Source organism: Necator americanus, chromosome III (genome assembly GCF_031761385.1).
Source record: "Necator americanus strain Aroian chromosome III, whole genome shotgun sequence".
Classification (NCBI taxonomy): domain Eukaryota; kingdom Metazoa; phylum Nematoda; class Chromadorea; order Rhabditida; family Ancylostomatidae; genus Necator; species Necator americanus.
Window position 1 is genome coordinate 34,079,551 of NC_087373.1, and position 14,731 is coordinate 34,094,281.

The 14,731-nt window shown below is 40.5% G+C and overlaps 3 protein-coding genes across 4 annotated transcripts; 1 reads left to right on the forward strand and 2 right to left on the reverse strand.

Annotated features, from left to right (window-relative positions):
• Window positions 1-1,665: 1,665 nt before the first annotated feature.
• On the reverse strand, window positions 1,666-6,247 carry RB195_011849 (uncharacterized protein; the record flags this gene model as incomplete). Its single annotated transcript, XM_013438251.2, has 5 exons — window positions 1,666-1,751; window positions 1,860-2,031; window positions 2,086-2,205; window positions 5,992-6,101; window positions 6,157-6,247. 5 exons carry the CDS (start codon window positions 6,245-6,247, stop codon window positions 1,666-1,668), a joined length of 579 nt encoding a protein of 192 aa, XP_013293705.2.
• A 4,111-nt stretch (window positions 6,248-10,358) lies between these two features.
• Window positions 10,359-11,373, reverse strand: RB195_011850 (uncharacterized protein; the record flags this gene model as incomplete). 2 transcript variants are annotated; one of them, XM_064193434.1, is made up of 7 exons in its annotated part: window positions 10,359-10,396; window positions 10,467-10,638; window positions 10,697-10,816; window positions 10,873-10,979; window positions 11,040-11,135; window positions 11,198-11,254; window positions 11,346-11,373. In XM_064193434.1, 7 exons carry the CDS (start codon window positions 11,371-11,373, stop codon window positions 10,359-10,361), a joined length of 618 nt encoding a protein of 205 aa, XP_064051017.1. The 2 variants fall into 2 exon arrangements, with proteins under 2 accessions (XP_064051017.1, XP_013293706.2); XM_013438252.2 differs by lacking the exons at window positions 11,198-11,254; window positions 11,346-11,373 and having other exon boundaries at window positions 11,040-11,133.
• Window positions 11,374-12,252: 879 nt separating this feature from the next.
• RB195_011851 (uncharacterized protein) lies at window positions 12,253-12,855 on the forward strand (the record flags this gene model as incomplete). The annotated part of the gene is made up of 1 exon (XM_064193435.1): window positions 12,253-12,855. The coding sequence occupies one exon, from the start codon at window positions 12,253-12,255 to the stop codon at window positions 12,853-12,855; it is 603 nt and encodes a 200-aa protein (XP_064051018.1).
• Between the last annotated feature and the right edge of the window lie 1,876 nt (window positions 12,856-14,731).

The window sequence follows — 14,731 nt, forward strand, 5'->3', positions numbered from 1 at the left end:
TGGTGGCCCATCCCAAGCGGTTTGATTAACGCCAGACACTTTATCCTTTATCCTTTGTCGAAGATGAACACCTTTTCGATCGTAGATCGACCAGCTTTCTTGTCGCACGTTCTCTCTTCGCTATGTTTAAAAGCGTGGGATAATATTCTCCGAAACCTAGTACGCAACATGAGTTTCCTCGATAGTTCCAATAGTCCGTTTCGGATAACTTCTTAGAAGCGGATTATGATAGCATGTGTTCACTAGTCAGGTATCTTTCCGTTGACGCATGTTGATATGGATAATTTTCGTTATGCCACGAATCCCAGACGGAGAAAGGTACCCCAGCACTGGTTGAAATCGCCAATGTTGCGAGTTACACATGCAGAGTTATACGTGCATCTGGTCTCCGTAGACGGCAAGAAGAACTGGGAGCGTCTCCCCTGCAACGTCTTGGATGCATTTTGTAGAGGAATGTGCATCACGAAGCTTCTTCCTGGTTCGTACTCCCACATGAATAGGCAAACTGGCAGAGTTTCGTTCCGCACTGTTCGTATTTCGATCTACCATGTCGATTTTCGGTTGAGGAGGAACTCATCGGTTCTTCTTGTGGAACCATATCTTGAAGCTGAGAAATACTGAATTGTGGTCAGAGTCAAATGCGACTTCCCAAGCAGCTCTAGGTTCTCGGATATCCGACTGAAGAATGTTCCTCGTCAGAACATGGTCGAGCTGAAACTTGAGGATTCTCATCTCCCATGTGCGCTGCTGTCGAGGCGTCAAAAGGGTTGACCTTTGCTACTTGAGATATGGCGTCGATGATTCCTCTTCGACATAAATGTAGTGTGAGATTCGTCCGCTCACAAAGGCGATACCGGACGATTACCGTTGTCCGACATTTGCTTCGTGAGATAATAGTATTTTCCAAGCGCATCAGACTGTTGTTCGAGGCCTATCCTTGCGTTTGCAACAATTCCGACGATAACCGTCCGATCGATGTGTATTTTTTTAGTTTTTTTTTTAAATTTTAGATATCAAGAGATAGAGTTCATCATGTTAGGGGTCCTTATTGTTGTCTTCAGCGGTTTCCGTAAGTTGACACTTTCCGTTCAGAGTTCACTTCCAGCGAGATCCTGCTGTCGTGAAAAGCTGCATCTAGACGACGTTGAGCCAAATCCTTACACCAATAGTCATTCCAGCCTCCTACCTTCTTCTCATTAGCATCACTGCAGTAGCGGGTGTAGTCCCCGATACTAGTGGTCATCTGATGAGTTCCGCTGGCGCAGCAAACGACAAACTGAGATATCGTCTAACCCTAGACAGGACGGCTTTTTTGAGTTCACTCGACTGTGTTCAACAGTTCAGGGTGACGAAACGTTTTCAAAGCATACCATCGATTGGCTGACTGCATATACTGGAAGCAAAACCACCACGTCCAGGTGGCAGTCAGACTCGCATACGCAGAGAAAACGTATTAAAACAAATAACACTAATCAAATATCGGTATGACTTCTTCAAATGAAGATCGCAGTTGCAGGAACTGATCCTCGACGATGCATAGTTCCTTCTCGTACTTAAAACGTCGAATAATCAGATTTATTGAATATTGTATAGGACAAGCGGATGATATTATATAATTCGAATAACATCGGAGTTTTCAAGATTGCGGAGAAATCTCTGCACACTCTACGATACTTCATGGTTCATCAACGACTTTGCACCCACGCCTTTGCCGAGTTTCTCATTCTCGAGAAATTTTGCTAATTTCTCGTCTGAAAAGCACAAACAATTTTTTTTTTGTTAGAAAATTCTAGCACAAACAATTTTTTTTTGTTAGAAAATTCTAAATGAAAATTTTAAGCTGATTAAACTAAGCTTACTTGAAAAGACTTTAGCGAATATCGGGAATTGTCTTTGAAAATCTGCTTTTCCAGCATCGGACATAGCTTGGTACTTATTGATTGTGTTCAGGGTTCTCTCCATCAGTTGTTCACGGCTAGGTCTGCTGCCAGCAAAATACTCTTCTCGAATATCTCGAGCATTTGCGAATATCTACCAAGATGTAGATGATTTCAAAATAATATTCTTTTACTCTTAAATTTATACCTCTTTAGCGAAAGTTTTCGCTTCAGCTCCGAGTGCGTCCAACTTAACCCTGATCGAATCTTGGAACTTCTGGAGTTTCTCGGCAAGACCCGGTGATTTTTTGTTGAGTGCTTCCGTTACCTTTCGAAAGCAAGTTATTGGCAAACTATTGTAAAATTTTGAACAAGAACACAGTAGAGAAGAGGAGCATTTCGGATCCTCCTTTTTTATTCTTTCTTAATTTATCACCATTGCAAATTGGATTTGAAATCCATTTTTTTTTTTACCAAGACCTATATTATGAAAATAACACATTAATTCTAAATACATTTGAATCCTTGAGGTCTACCTTTTGAAATGCTCGTCTTGACACCACATTCATCCGTAATATCCGGGCGTAAATAGAGTCGAGGTAAAAAGTGGTGTAACAGTTTGACGCAATGCATCCTCAGTGAAACTGCACACTTCCTCTACCCCCTCTTTTCTCCTTGCTTTACACAGTTTTTCTCCTTTTTTCTATTTTTTATAATAGCGCATAAATGGGATTACATACTTTTGGCAAAGTCCTTTTCCACTAGTTCTATCGTTTACTTTGCTCCTAGAACGCCACTAAGATCTTCGTTCTTAAGGATGAAGGAGAAGGAAGGACTTCTATTTACACAATTACTTACCTACTTACATATTTTTAAGTAATTTTGCAAGATTGGCATTCACGGCGATACGAATCATCTTAAAATCCCAAAATCTGCCCTAAAACAGATTGATTATGCATAGTTGCATAAAAGGTGGGACAGAAGTCCAATTCTCGCATACTGTAGTCTTTGAGGAAATCCCCCAGGATCCGTACTGAAGAGGCCGAAAATGTTCTCCTGGAAGACTAATAGAGATGAAAATCGGGCAAAAGCACACAAAAGAATGGGACAAATTAAATCCCTACAAGGTGAGGTCTTAGAGGGACCCTAAGAGCAAAGCAAATGCTAAAAGTAATAGAAACTGACTTGTCTTAGACTATATAGTCCTGTTCCTATCACAAAGAAAAGAGGTTCATAGAGTTTTTAACATACTGTGGAGAGAAATCAGTGTATCCCCGCACCAAGGATGCGTCACGTTACAATACGTCTTACGCCGACTGTAAGTTGGAGGCAGTGCCCATGAAAACAAATCCTACCGGGATTTTCACGGATACTCAGTTGAAACTGAACTTGATTAATGTAAATACCAACCAAACACCTTTTAAGTATGCGCAACGTTTAAGTGAACGACTCCAAAGTGAGACAAGGCGCTAGATTTGAACGAGGTGGACGAGTTTTCCGTGGTTTGTCAATGCGTACGAGCATGCATGCTACTGTATATGCACATTCGTACACGTGCACACCGACAGATCACGTGAACATGCTGTGTATCAAAAACCATGCTACAGTCGGGTCAAGAATGCCAAAATTTACGATTTAATCTCATAATTCCGTCCAAAGATCGTGAAGCTCAGTGTAGTACGCCGTTGAGCCAGCGGATGAGGTGAAAGTGGGACCAACGGGAACTGCAGCGATGAATTATGCTAGCAAGGGTCCCATCTCTATCCTAACCGTTACGCACAACGCTTTGAGCGCGCTCGCTTACAGAAATGCACCGAGATTCAGGTCGTTTCGACCCAACGATATCATTGTAACCACAAGGCGGAAAGGTACTTCCGATGATCAGAACTGAGATAGAAGTTTTTTTTTTTTGTTTTGTTTTCTTCTATTTATTGAGTATTTGCCGGAAAGGGTCCTCGCTAGATTCCTTTGAGGGTAAAAGATAGTAGAGGAGACTCAACCCTGCTCTAGTCGACTTGTAATTTGGCTTATACGTTCCTAGAGCTCAGAGGCTGTCCTTAAAAACATCACCCTACGAATCTGGGGTGGTGCGGATTTCAGGTGGATAAAGCCGATACGGGGTCGTAGATTATGGGAGGAGAGTGATCCCGTACACTTCTTCCTAATTGCCGTAAAAAAAACGGCCCGAAAATGCGGTTTCGAGCGTTCCGGAGCGCTATTTTCTACAACGAGTTCTATTGGAGTGCACCAGCGCTGTGCACGCGCCGCATCTTCCGGGCCGTTTTTTAGGGCACTTACGAAGAAGTGGACGGGATCACCCTCCTCAGTTTCGTAAGGTGATGCCTTTAACGGTATAATGTCTTTCTGTCTTTCCCATCTGAGAAGCTGGAAGATAATTCACCAGTCGAGATTTTATCAGTGAAGTGAATAGTTATGTCAGTCGGGGTCCTAAAATCCAAGCATAATTTCTTGAGGATCCATGACATGAAAGCTTAAGTTACTACTAGAAAAAAGAAGATGGAGCCGCGAAGTATCCCATTTCATGAGGGTTTTAGTAACCTAGCACCCTTCATAAAGGCTATACTGCTTAAGCTGAAGCTCTTTTCAGGGTTACAACCTTTTGAACACAAAGAAAACTTAAAGGTGTAGTTGTTGCAAAAATTGTTCCATGCAAGGAATTTTCAGCACTTTTTTTCAAATGAAAGCATTACAACAGCTTACGGAACTGTACCGAGCTTCATGACGTTTTGACCCTACTATGGCTCTCGCAGTCTCTACCGTGTTTCTCAATGAAATTCAATTAAATTGTGAAGTGTTTTGCAATGTTAGCTTACATTTCCATAGAAAACAAATAGTTCATTCTAATCTACACTACTTCACATGAAAGATTCTATTGTGAGTACGTCTTTTAAAGGCATCACCCCAGGAATCTGAGGTGCTACGGATTTTAGGCGGAGCATTCGTATACGGCATAGTAGATTATGGAGAGGAGGGTGATTCCGTCCATTTCTTCTTAACTGCCGTAAAAAACTGGCTGGCGCGCTCCAATCGCACTCCTTGTAGAAAATAGCGCGCCGGAACGCTCGAAGTCTTCCGGGCCGTTTTTTACGGCAATTAGGAAGAAATGGACGGAATCACCCTTCTCTCTATAATAATCTACGGTCCCATATACGAATGCTCCACCTGAAATCTGTACCACCTCAGATTCGTGGGGTGATGCCTTTAACTTAAAGACACCGTATCACGAAGTTGATGAAGTTGGGATCTGTTAGCGAGTAGGCGAGGGCAGAGACATCGTTTCCGAATGTGCGCGTGATCACAATCAATTTGCTCTAATACTTAGAATAACGCGTTCTAAACAATATTCTGTAATCCTTATCTGCCCAATAGTGAAACTTTCTACGCGATAGATGTTGGGATCTCTCAAAAAGTAGATAGAGGCAAGGACGTAGTTTACAATTGTGAGCTCAGTTCCATCTAATCATCCGGAAAAATGCGAGTGAAAAGGCAGAACATGAACCCGTCTCCCCAACAATGCAACTTATTACGCGGTAGAAAGCGGGCAACTAGGCCATCATCCATTGTCCGTAATCCAGCAAGATAAGCAGCAAAAGTTGCACTAAGCGTAGGCGCGTTGCGGCTCGCCTACTTCCTGTTCGTTCGTTACTAGTTATATCGTTGCATACACGAGATCACACAAATCTGCTTCACACGCCTCCACACATCACTATCGGAAATTAGCCGTCAATTCCATGTTGCACAGCTACACAACCTTTGAACATTTGTGAACAAACTATATTTCAGTGTAGTGTGCAATTACCGTAAGATTTATGAAAGTATTTCCAAAAATCGCTCTCACAACTAGTTCTTTAATGATTTTAAGAATGTGATGTGCTGGTGATAACAAAAAAGGAACAGTTGTAATATTTGGCCAATAAGTTGTTGTAGAAAGTCAAAAAATGAGGTTTTTCTACTTGTTCAGTTATTTGTACTGGATGACAATACATTTGAGAAATTTGTACCTTCGACACGGTATCTACCTCAAGATGGTATTCTTTGTCCCAGGGGAAATTTACCGTACAAGATTAATCCGTGGTTAAACTACGCATTGTACCTCATTTTCGCTCTTATAGGTGGCAAATTTCTCGTAAATTTCCTTCAGTGCTGATTTGTCCGACTCCGTAAGGCTAGCTATGAAATCGAGGACTTCTTTCGGGATTAGATCTAAAAAGAATTATGCACACGAATCTGATCTATTTTTAAAATAACGGAAATCTACCTCTGTACTCTTGCGGAATATCGGTAACATTGAACGCAGAAGCAAAGGTTGTAAGCAGCACAAAAAAGGAAGCGATGACGACTTTCCTCATTTGACACCGGAAAAAACATTGGAATTAAGTTCAAAGTACTTCACGAAACGAAAACATTTGAAGAAATTGTGAATGTTTACGTTCTTCTTCAAATATATGCAATTGGACGGGAACAACAGGCGACCGATTGTCGAGAACGAGGGGAAACGGATACAAAAAATGTGAGAGTTTTCTTCTTGTCGAGGAAAAAGTTGTTGAAAGAGATGAAACACTTCGTCAATGGTGGATGGGCGAACAAAGAACATCCTACGAAAAAAAAACAATCAAATATGCTCTTGTGAATTATGTAAACTAGTTTCGATATGATTCAATATATTATGATATCATTCATATCTTGAAGGTCGACAAAAATTCGATACACACTTCGCCGAATATGATTTATTGTTTGTTTGTGGGTCTCACCTAACTGTCGCGGAAACTGGTTCGTTATCAATTTATTCTATGATTCTTCGCTGTTCTCAACTTTGTTTTTGTAAAAAGAAGTGGTTTTTGGATTCTCTCGTTAATTTCAAGAAAATTCTCCTGCAAATGATGAAGAAGAACAATGGTCATGTATTGTGACATGTAGTGATTTATGCTTTCTAAGATTATTGTACTCTTGTGAAGAACAACACGTAACAAATATCCAAAAATAATAAGTAAAAAAAATTTAACTGTGTCAATTGAAAAAACTACGAAGGAAGAAAAACTTCATATCTAATTCCTACCGTCTCATTCTCTCGTTCTCGATACTTTTTCTACAATTCGGACCTTTTTATTCAGCTGCAAAGGTTGCAACGCGTTGGAACCGGCATGTCCGTTAGTGTGACCGAAATAGATCTCCAGTTCTGCAAAATTCTTGAAAATCTTCTCGTCCCGTCCGAAAAACCTTTCATAACGGGTTCTGATTTCCAAGAAGGAAGCTTGATGGACCAATTGGATGAACTTCGAACGTGAAAAATTAATATTTATGAATTACAAGCAGAATTGTTGGCAGGGCTTCCAGTTTTGAGAGCAAAGAAGCTCTTTTAGCATGGAACCATGCTTCGTGCTACCGTTATTTCTATGATTTCTCGACTGGAAAAGATAAAGTTCATTGGTTCAGTGCAAATGTAAAAAGAAGCCGAGTAAAAATACAGAAAATTACAGTAAACACAGTGTTCTGTAAAATGAATTACACCGTTTCCCTAATCCACTATTTTTAATTTCCTGATTAAAAGCAGTGAAGAGAACTACCAGTGCTAGGTTCTCATCATAGCAGGTAAGGTTCGTGACGAAGTATCAACAAAAAAAAACAGAAACATCCAGCAAAGGTTCAGTCAGCCGAACGATGCAACTCTTTACATGTAGAAGATATGAGAAATGAAAGCGTATGAAGAAGATTAGCTGTGAAATTGCCCACTAAAGCAATTGTTTACACCTTAGTTTGTAATGAAGTTTATTTTTCTACTTATTCAGTACTATTGGGTGTAATATGTTGTTTCGTTGGATAAAATAATGCCTCTCATAACCTAATGCCTTTTATACTTGGATTTTTAGGGAATGTTCCACGTGTCCGTCCCGATATTTGAGAACTACGTCACAAACACCTACGATTCTTCGAAAAAATTCAATATCGAAGATTTCTTTTCCTTAGTTGATTTTGTCAATCGTGGATTCCTCTTGTCTTATGCCGTTCCCAGATAGGTTGCACCGACATAAATTGTAATCTTTTCCGGTAAAATGCAATGACTTTGGATGGGAAATTCCAGGAAAAATAAAGAGAATTACCGCTCCACTTATTTATGGGAACCAATCCACGGAATTGTTCCACAGATCGACTGATGTGACCAATGATCTGATTAATAGAGCGGTAATGAGCCGATGATCTCAACGTGATACTGTCACATACAAAGAGGGCTAACTCTACTGTGTGATTTCTATGCGAATTTCTACCGAGCTCTGTTTTTTCTCGTTTTTATTTTATGTACCCCTATGGGTGTTTTCAAATCAATCAATAAGTAAACACATATTTATGTTTTCTTGTTATGCCAACGAGGTTTAGGTGAAACTTTTTTACTGGCCTGACGTTTCGACAAACTCAGGAATCCGTCAGGAATTCGTCAGGAATCCGTCCATGGATAACAAAAATGAGTGCTTATCAATTACCAATGACTTCTTGCCGTTCGTAACACTCTGTGAGCTATAAGATTGCCCCATATGCAGTTCCTTAACGTTATCCAGACACCAGTACTCAAGGATACTGCACAATGCGTAGATCTCATTCGCCTTGGTGACAATCTTCAAGGTTTTGCGTGGTGTACTTGGAACAATATCGAGGGTTGGCGAGGAGAGAGGAGGAGTTTCATGGGATATACATGGTGTCAAAGACCTCGAACCATTTTCAGGCCTTTGAAAAAGACGAGTTTGTCGAAACGTCACGTCAATAAAAAAGTTTCAGCTAAACCTCGTTGGCATAACGAGAAAACATAAATACACTATCAAATACCGAGATTTCAAGAAGAGGGGACTTGGAGATTGTTGGACAATAAACACAGACATTTTTCGCATATTAGAGAGCCGCAGCGCTTCGATAATGCACAGTCTTTGGTGACCAGAGATCTGCTGCAATGTACTGACTTTCTAAGGTCTCTATATTCGAGGTCTTTGGTGACCATCCCAACGCATGTACTTCCTCCGGTTGACTTGGTCCCTCCGCAAGAATCGTTCCATAATTCAAAAATTTCCAACACCTTTCCACTGGCATTGTATCGAGTATGGGACAAAAACATGGTGTTTGAGCGAGACAGTTTCTTAATCTAAAATATGTTGATAAGTGGAACGCACCTCATAAATCACATTCTTCTTGAAATAGTTGCAAAAATTGTGCAATTTTTTTCATCGATGTAATGTTTCTAATGTTCATAGATCACTTATTTAAGATTTTTAATTCCTTATAGTTTAGCTGTTATTCTCATAACTGACTTTTCAGTACGCTCCCGTTAGCTAAAGTTATTTTTTTATGAAGTGCAGTAATTTTTGTGAAGTATTGAATTAATTACTACGCTACAAGCGCTATGTTTCAACGAATTTCGCTAACAAAAGTCCGATTCTTAGAAAATCCAACTGCATTCACTTTGATCACTACCGTCATACTTCTACGGCTCACCTGACAATGATCACCTGGTCGGTCGTTGATCGACAATGACGTCTCAACAGGAACTTTTTTCTTTGCCTTCTTAAGATTTCAGTAAAAATTTGCCATCTGACGATATCAGATATGTGGATCAAAGTTGTCGTATACATCAAGAAGTTTTGGAATTATTTCCGGAACGATTTGAGATAATTTATGTGCTTCTTTGTGTTTTGGTTGTTAAATGTTTTGCAAGGACGCAGTGCTCTGTCGAATTATTTTCTATGGCATAAACGTTGCGAAACGAGTGTGAGAGGACGGCGAAGGCATCGACTGGCGGTGGTGCTTGGCACATCATAGCAAAGTGTACTGTAATTTCCCCCAAAGTGGACTAGTATAATGAAATATAGACTGACTCAGTTCATATGTACAACATCACTATACTAATAATCACTTGGGCGAGTGTAGCGCTGTCGGTAAAAGGTCCGCTGTGAGAGCACGATCGATAGTTCGAAACTGCTCTAGTGTCAACCAAGCCTTTCATCCCTCATGTATTGATAAATTGGTACCATACTTGTCTGGGAGGATAAAAACACTGACTTGATACATCGGCCCCCGCAACTCGATACATAACCTACACACGCGTTCATAGAAACGCCAACAATTCCGGATTCCGGGCGGATTGTTACACCTTAGACTTTATTCTTTTAATAACACTTTAAACTGTATCAAGAATTGACTTAGATGTCCTCTGTTTTTTTTTTTGATCTACTAGTCTGGGAGGCTCAGTTGAATAGCACGTAGTTATGATAGATGAATGAATTTTTTGAAGTGATAGAAAACCTAACTAATAGCGCTGAGTTTCGTTGTAATGATGTAGGTGTGTACCAAATTGTTACGAAAGTTTCTTGAAAAATATTCATTGATAGGAGACGATGACAACTGAAGGACACTAAATTACTGCGTATCGTTCTTGACAACGATAAAGAATCTACACCCATTTTGCAGTGAATCGTCGGACTAGTTTTCGACACCAACGAATTTTGCTAATTTCTCACCTGTAAAAATGAAAGATTTTAGAATCTACGCAATAAAAACCTTGGTCACCACTGAGAAATCAACGCTTACTTGTGAACACTTTGGTGAGAATTGGGAACTGCTTCTGGAAATCGGCCTTACCATCCTCGGATAAAGATTTGTACATTTTCAAAACTTCAGCGGTTTTTTCCTTCAATTCCTCCCCTGTTGGCTTATTGTCAGTATAGTACCGTGCTCGAAGTTTACGTCCAATATCGATAGACTGTGAAAAAAAGGGTTTAAGAATTTCTCAAAACTTCTCCGACTGCCGAACTCTGAACCTTTTCTGCGAAGGTTTTCGCCTCAGGTCCTAGAGCTGTAACTTTAGCTTTTATCGCAGCGTGAAACTTTTCCGCCCTCTCACCAAGTTCTGTTGACTTCTTTTTGAGCTCAGCAATAGCCTGAACATAATCTCATTATTTTTATAAAACGAATAAACAAGGATGATGTTCAGGACCTCTTCTTCGTTCTTGTACGGTCCACCCTTGAAGACTTCCTTCAATGTAGTCTTATCGGCATCAGAAAGGTTCATCATAAAATCTTTTGCTTCCTGGGGGATGAGTTCTAAAGATTGAAAATCCGGGAATAATTGTCAAGCAAATATATTAGAGCTCAGCGACACACCTCTATAGTCTTCCGGAATATCCTCATATTTGAATGCAGAAGCAAGCAAAAATTGGGTGAACAAGTAAGCAACGAGGACGATTCCACGGATCATTTCTGAAAGGTGTACTGCTTAATTTGAAGGATTCATGTTCTTTATAACGCGGGTTAGGGCTGACCCAGTCGGAGAGGATGTTGACGGTCACCAAAATGTTGTGCGATGTGAACGAACTGTGCTAGGGTTTTAACATTTTAGCAGGGGGTTGGACCAAGTGTGTCAAAAGAAGTGTGAATAACCGGCTAAAAAGAAGTTAGATGAGCACGAACCTAGAGAAAAGACTAAGGCTGTCATCATTGGAAGCGCAGAGAACGCGCTGCAAAATAAATGGGATTTGAAGTTTTTCATGCAAAATATGAGCAGTGTAAATTCGTTGCATGCGCTTGTTCTCAGTTGTTACAGCGATAAGGATAAACAGCAGTCGTGTAACTTATTCCTCCTACGGTTTACTTGATTGTGCTTCAACATTAACTCTTATGCAGATTGTTTACGCTTTCTTTGACACTATAGATGATTAGATAGTACCGATCATAAGTAATCCTTAGAGGCCTTTCTCGAAAAGGACGGATTTTTTTTTCTGGTAAAATTAGGACTAAATTTATTATCTTGCCAACTCTCTCTACCTTTGCGGCATTCGTCGCTTTTTTACTGTTTAAAAATGTGGCAAGTGCACTGCAAGATGCAATATTTACCATGAACATGAAGTAGGCGGTCCAATTAAGTGTGCTCTAGGTTCTGTGTTCCAGGAGTACAAACCACAACTACACACTTTCCTATAAGTCCATATCGATAAATACTGATAAAAATTTAAAGCACAGTTAGTAGTTGAAACATAGTTTGAAGATTGCTTCAAAGATGTATTTCAAACAAAGGAAATCGTTTTGAAAAAAGTGCTGCATCAGGCCTTGGTATCCGTTGTGTTTTTGTCCAGTGATGATCCATTGATTTATTGGTCGAAACAGCCGTTCAATTCTCGTATCCGTTCTCGGCAAAATTGATAGCATTAAGTATCTATTTAAAAGTTCTAGACCACTGCCGAAAAAAGGCTTTCACAATCCTAGGAAATAATGCGCACTTGAAACAAGCGCGATAGTAAGCGCAATGGAATTTTCGCTGCAAGATAGATAAACATTTATCAAAACAGACAAGACATGGTCTGTAAATCTCGCCTATAAAATGCCTATATCCAATAGGTACCCAACTGGAGATGGCGCTGCTCGACAAGCACGACATCTCTCTAGAAGATCCAACGTAGTGGACGGCCCAGAAAAAATCCCGTTCTGTCCACCTTACATATCTGATAATAAGAGCAGAGCTGTACGGAAATGTCTACGAAAAGCGGGTCTAGAGAATGACGTGAGGGTTGTGGAAATACCTCCAGCGCACCTCTGCACAACTCCCAGCTACGTGGTTTGCCCTTCTGAGAGAGAAGGTGATTGCATGGTGTCAGGAGTGATGTATCATACTACGTGCAGGTTGTGCGGTGACGATTATATAGAGGAAACGAGACGTCCACTGTGTATTAGGGTAAAGGAGCATTCAGATGGAGTTGCAAAATCTAAACTCTCCAGCCCACTCGGAGCACACCGTAGAATATGTCATCCAAATTCCGAAGTAGAGGTAGAAGTTCGTATACTATCCTACGAGTCCGAAATCATAGCACGCAGAACGCTAGAGGCCTTTTGGATAACCGCCAAAAGTCCAAAAATGAACAAGAAGGATGAGTGCATTGCGATCACAAACGAACTATCCCCATATCAAGGCCTATGCGGGTTTTGATCTACTGGGCGGGCTGTGAAGTTTCTATAAAAAAACCCTAGTGACTCATAGTTGTGGTACATGGTGGTCTACTGCGTAACCAGATCTAGTAAATGAGGTAAGCACTAGAAGCTGATGCTTGCTGTTTGAGTTTACTTATTATTTGAATGCTTTATATAGGGTGATGAGGCGCTTGAGAGGATGAATCGCTGATGGCGTTTGGTTTTCTTCCAGGCTCTGACAAAGCCGATAACGCCGAAACTTTTGCTGTTGTTTAATAAAGGAAGATCAATACCAATCCTGGCTACAGCACAAGAAAATACATTAAAAACACATAATAGTCACATCCGACTTTATTGCTGTATGGTTTTGGAAATTGCCAATTTGCCAACGGTAAAAGATCTTAGTAGCGCCATACGCCACCTCTCTCCAAAATGCATCGAATTTGCGATAGAAGACATATTTTCGCGAATACTAGCCTATCGCCCTTCTAATAGGAAATCTGTGCGCAACGACCGAACTGAAAACAATTTTTAGAGAAATGTCTGCAAAAAAGTCGTTGGCTAACACAAAACGACTACGATAACTATGACTCTTTTAACAAAACGACTACGATAACTATGACTGTTTCCATGTATGACTATCATAATAGTCATACATGGAAACATCTGTCGGTGCATTTTCATTGTATTTAAGGCACAATTTGGGTAAAAATTAATAAGTTATGTAAATACTTTGGTGAATATAATTGTAATGTGGCGTTGGCGACAGCCCATACTGGTGTGGTTTCATTGTGTCTTGGAAAAGCTGGAGAAAAAACAATGAATGAACACTTTTATTTTTGCACAAACTGGCTATGATATTTGCAGTAAGATAAAAAAAAGATAAGGTAACCTGCAAAAGTAATTTTGCCGCGTCTATTTCAGAGATTGCTCTAAAACAAATCAGCAACGAATCGCTATATCGTTAAAACGACAAACGAATACACACTCTCAGGCGAAAATTAGTGCTCCCTTTACCTGGCTCCGTGCTGTCGCATAGTATTGTACATAGAGCTGTTGTATATAAATATATCTGTTATGTTACTTTGTTGTTAGTTAAATGTTGCGTTACAAGTCTACTCTAGTCTACAAGTTTACCGTGGTTGGTCAGCTTGATACGGTCACCTATTCCCTGATTTTGAATGGCCCTGACAGTCACGTGCGCCACAGTCATGTGAGATTAAATCCTCTGTATATACCCCTAGCACTCGTGTGAGCTTTATTTCTGCCTAGATTCACTTCAACTAGTAAGATTCGACTGGCGAAACATCTCATGCAGCCTAAATTGAAGGTCCGAGGCACAGACGCGACGTGATAGTGAAGGTAGGATCTCGAAGACGTTTTTGGGAGCGGAAAACAGGGTTCTGGAGAGGTGGATGTTTGACGACTGAATGTGGCGGCCCTGTATTCTTTGTGGGATCCAAACACTGTTGTTAAGGACACGCCTGAGTGGTGATAGAGCGTGGTTGGCAGTGGGAGTACCCAGCATCAAGAGGTATGGAACCGTAACGGATTGGCCCTGTAGCGCTGAACCGGTCGCATTTACCAGAGGAGCTCAGGAAACGGGACTGGAAACGCATTCTACAGTCGCGTGTGGCTCTCTTGTAGTACTTGTCTGTTACACTGCATTTGTTCTGTCATTAGGACAAACGTTAACTAGTTGTCTTCCTAACATTTGGTATTGCACCCAGCGAAGAAAAATGAAGCGGTCTCTCAACAATTCATGTAGAGCTCGAACCTCTCTGCTTACGTTCTGTTAATGGAATAGCAATGACAAGGTAAGGTGCCTTTACTAAGTGTGCTAGGTGTTTTCGCTTTATGCAGCACCGCTTGGAAAAATTCTTGCTTGCTTGATA